The sequence below is a fragment of the Thermobia domestica genome, chromosome 8 (genome assembly GCF_964235325.1).
Source record: "Thermobia domestica chromosome 8, izTheDome1.hap1.1, whole genome shotgun sequence".
Taxonomy (NCBI): Eukaryota; Metazoa; Arthropoda; class Insecta; order Zygentoma; family Lepismatidae; genus Thermobia; species Thermobia domestica.
The window spans coordinates 28132198-28133673 of record NC_137461.1 but is presented as its reverse complement, the minus strand read 5'-3'; the positions used below and the strand labels follow the sequence as shown (position 1 = coordinate 28133673).

The window sequence follows — 1476 nt, the reverse complement described above, 5'->3', positions numbered from 1 at the left end:
ACTCGATTAGACACTAATATTGGCCATTTTCGATCATTATTATATAGCTCCCCCTCCTCCATGCTGCGGCACACGTCATCAGAATTGTCACTGTTAATCTCAACTACTCCATAGAAATTATGGATTCGACACTAATATTTAGTTCGTTCAATCATGATTGGTACTCCCCCCATAACTGGTGCCAAGTAGCAGTTTGAAATGTTTGTTGATGTATGCATTAAGATAGACTATAGTACTATCAAACCCCACTAAATGGTTTTGTTTCTTTCCGTATGTAGCTCATTGTAGCAGCAGTTGTTCCAACGGGCCAGGACGCTGGTGGACAGGAAAAGACAGCATGGAAGCAGACACACACGGGCAACGGTGGACAGTGTGGTTTCTCTGGAGGGAAGGAGTGAATACTTCAGGTATGCACAACAGATTATTAGCCGTATGTGGAGACACAGCACCAAGTCGCAGATTCGTGTTTCATTGGGTATCCGAGTTCAAAGATAGCAAAAACAGTGCTGCAAAAACCAAAAGCACTGAGCGTCCTGCAACTGCACGCAGACCAAGCAATGCCGCGCGAGTGAATGATTTGATAATGGAGCACAGGGGAATCATGTTTGATGAACTAGAGAAAGAAACAGGTCTATCACGGGGTTCCCTCTACACTATCATTCATGAGGATTTGAAGCTGTACAAGGTGTGTGCACAATGGGTGCCTCATGACCTCACCGTTGCACAGAAACAAAAGCGTGTGGATATTTGCCAGCATTTGATGCAACAGTACAGTGAAAATCCGACCGAGTTCTTTGAGCGTCTGGTCACCGTCGACTAAACTTGGTTCCTCTACGAGACTCCACAAAAGAAACGCCAGTCCATGGAATGGAGGCATACTGGAAGCCCTCGTCCCAAGAAGGCACGGATGGGACTATTCGTGCGGAAACAAATGGCGTTCTTCTCCAACACGACAATGCACGGCCATATGTCAGTCGCCAGACAATTGCCACAGTGCATGAACTAGGGTTTAGTGTACTGCCGCATCCTCCATATTCGCCGGATCTGGCTCCTAGCAACTATACTTTATTCGACACAATGAAAGAGGGCATGAGAGGTAAAAAGTTCAACACAAATGATGAACTCCACGCATTTGTCCGCCAGTATCAGACAGATGCCCCCAAAGAATAGTTTGCTACACAAATAAGGAAGCTTCCAGAACGGTGGCAAAGGTGCATAGACATTGCCGGGGAATACCTCTAAAATAAACTGTAATCGTTTGTTGAATAAATGGTTCCTGTGAAAACAAATTAATTGTAGTGCCAATAATTTCTGAACGCCCCAAGTATTAGTCATTTTCGATCATTTTTAAATGTTTATTCCCCTCCCCTACGTTGTACCCTCCCCGTCCGCAACTATCAGGGCTGAACTTGGATTGAAACAGCATCAGAAGTGTCACTGTTTCTCTCGTCGACCCCGAAAACTATGGATTCAACA

General features: G+C 45.1%; 1 protein-coding gene across 1 annotated transcript; it reads left to right on the top strand.

Moving 5' to 3' along the window:
* The first annotated feature begins 337 nt into the window (after positions 1-337).
* LOC145692073 (uncharacterized) lies at positions 338-820 on the top strand. Its single transcript, XM_081767363.1, has one exon. It carries the CDS (start codon positions 338-340, stop codon positions 818-820), a length of 483 nt encoding a protein of 160 aa, XP_081623489.1.
* The last annotated feature ends 656 nt before the right edge of the window (positions 821-1476 follow it).

What these genes read in the sequence shown, in the direction of transcription:
- LOC145692073 (XM_081767363.1), top strand. Translation starts at nt 338, where the DNA reads ATGGAAGCAGACACACACGGGCAACGGTGGACAGTGTGGTTTCTCTGG.